The sequence below is a fragment of the Sabethes cyaneus genome, chromosome 3, assembly GCF_943734655.1.
Source record: "Sabethes cyaneus chromosome 3, idSabCyanKW18_F2, whole genome shotgun sequence".
Classification (NCBI taxonomy): Eukaryota; Metazoa; Arthropoda; class Insecta; order Diptera; family Culicidae; genus Sabethes; species Sabethes cyaneus.
This window is the reverse complement of record NC_071355.1, coordinates 39,760,990-39,762,815: the sequence shown is the minus strand read 5'-3', so window position 1 is coordinate 39,762,815 and position 1,826 is coordinate 39,760,990. Positions and strand designations below refer to the sequence as shown.

At 42.6% G+C, this 1,826-nt stretch overlaps 1 protein-coding gene across 1 annotated transcript; it reads left to right on the top strand.

The window, feature by feature from the left end:
* Nucleotides 1-60: 60 nt before the first annotated feature.
* On the top strand, nucleotides 61-1,330 carry LOC128743099 (cyclin-dependent kinase 7). Its single transcript, XM_053839621.1, has 2 exons — nucleotides 61-187; nucleotides 252-1,330. The coding sequence occupies exons 1-2, from the start codon at nucleotides 134-136 to the stop codon at nucleotides 1,224-1,226; spliced, it is 1,029 nt and encodes a 342-aa protein (XP_053695596.1). The 5' UTR covers nucleotides 61-133; the 3' UTR covers nucleotides 1,227-1,330.
* Nucleotides 1,331-1,826: the final 496 nt, after the last annotated feature.

The following is a 1,826-nucleotide window of genomic DNA, read 5'->3' as shown; positions in this document are numbered from 1 at the left end:
CTGATGGTTTTGTTTCGTTTTTGTCGTTTTTGTAAATGTAAAGTCTGTCGCTGTCGCTCGGTAGTTATTCGAACATTGTTTAGGCAGATTAAAAGCCGCTCCATTTCCATTTTCCGGCAACGTTTTGCTTGCGATGGAAAGTCGATTAAACCGTTATGAAAAGATTGAGTTCCTAGGAGAGGGTCAGGTACGTGATTATCTACTGCTAACGGTACATTCGTTTCCACATGTCGAATCCAATTGTTTTCCAGTTTGCCACCGTCTACAAGGCTCGTGACATTGAGACAAACGAAATTGTTGCAGTTAAAAAGATTAAGATCGGTAATCGCGAGGAAGCCGCGGATGGTATCAACCGAACAGCATTGAGGGAGATTAAGTTGCTGCACGAGCTGCATCATGAGAACATTATTGGCCTGCTGGATGTCTTCGGCCACAAAAGTAACGTTTCTTTGGTGTTTGATTTTATGGATACAGATCTGGAGATTATTATTAAAGATCCGAAAATTGTGCTAACACCGGCCAACATTAAAAACTACACCATTCAAACGTTACGAGGGCTGGAGTATTTGCACATGCATTGGATATTGCATCGGGACTTGAAGCCAAACAATTTGCTGATCAGTGGAAATGGAATTCTAAAAATAGGTGATTTTGGTTTGGCCAAATTTTTCGGTTCGCCAAATCGACTGAATACCAATCAGGTCGTAACTCGCTGGTATCGAAGTCCAGAGTTGCTGTTCGGTGCCCGACAGTATTCTACCGGTGTGGATATCTGGGCGGTCGGTTGCATTTTAGCCGAACTACTGCTCCGGGTTCCATTTCTTCCCGGTGAAAGCGACCTCGACCAGCTGACCCGAATCTTCAAAGTAATGGGGACTCCGACAGAGGAAAATTGGCCAAACGTCAAATCGTTACCCGATTATGTGCAGTACAAATTCGTTCCGCCGATTCCGTTGCGGGATATTTTCACTGCCGCGGCCGATGATCTGCTGGATCTGACTCACAAGATGCTCGCCCTGTATCCGCCCGCTCGGTGTACCTGCACGGAAGCACTAAAAATGCCGTACTTTTCCAATAAACCAGCTCCTTCGGTGGGTAGTAAATTGCCGATGCCAGCCAGCTACTACGCCGGCAGTAAGGACAAAGACGACAAGCCGTCTGGCTTGAAGCGGAAGCTTCCGGAAACGGTAGACGGTGCGACGCTGCCGAAACGGTTGCAGTTCTAAAAATGGTGAACGTATTTATATGAATTTTTGGTTGTTTTGTATCTTATACCCGCTTTATAAAGCTCGAAATATAGTTCAAAGTAAATTGGTATCTTTATATGTGATTGATTTGTTTGTTTTTAAGACGGATCTGTTATCTGGTGAATGACCAAAAAACCAAATTGCATTGTGCGGTGCGCTTTGCAATCTTAACAAGAACGGTAAGAACACATGAGATTTAAAGGCATTTGACTAATAAACGTCAGCTTTATTTATTTTGATCGAATTTTTACTAAACTAAATTGTATGCTTGGTATTTTTAGTGTAATTTGATTAAGAGATTTAAAATCGCTTCCGCATCAGTGGTTAGCGGTTTTGGTAGATATTTTTTTGTTTCAACTCACGTCTTTCGTCACAAGGTTATGAAGAGTTAGCAATGATTAAAAAATTGATCATTCCAATCTGAGTCACCATACGACCATCGTTGATGCATTGGTTTCGTTCATACCTATCCGATTGCCACCTAAACGTGGATAGTGATGGCAGTCTCTAAGGATCGTTCAGTGCTTATTCAGGAATCGCACAAGGTAGCCATCTTGGCCCTTTAATATTCCTTATATA

What these genes read in the sequence shown, in the direction of transcription:
- LOC128743099 (XM_053839621.1), top strand. Translation starts at nt 134, where the DNA reads ATGGAAAGTCGATTAAACCGTTATGAAAAGATTGAGTTCCTAGGAGAG. An exon ending in AGTTCCTAGGAGAGGGTCAG is followed by an intron (nt 188 to 251) that starts GTACGTGATTAT and finishes ATTGTTTTCCAG; the next exon opens with TTTGCCACCGTCTACAAGGC.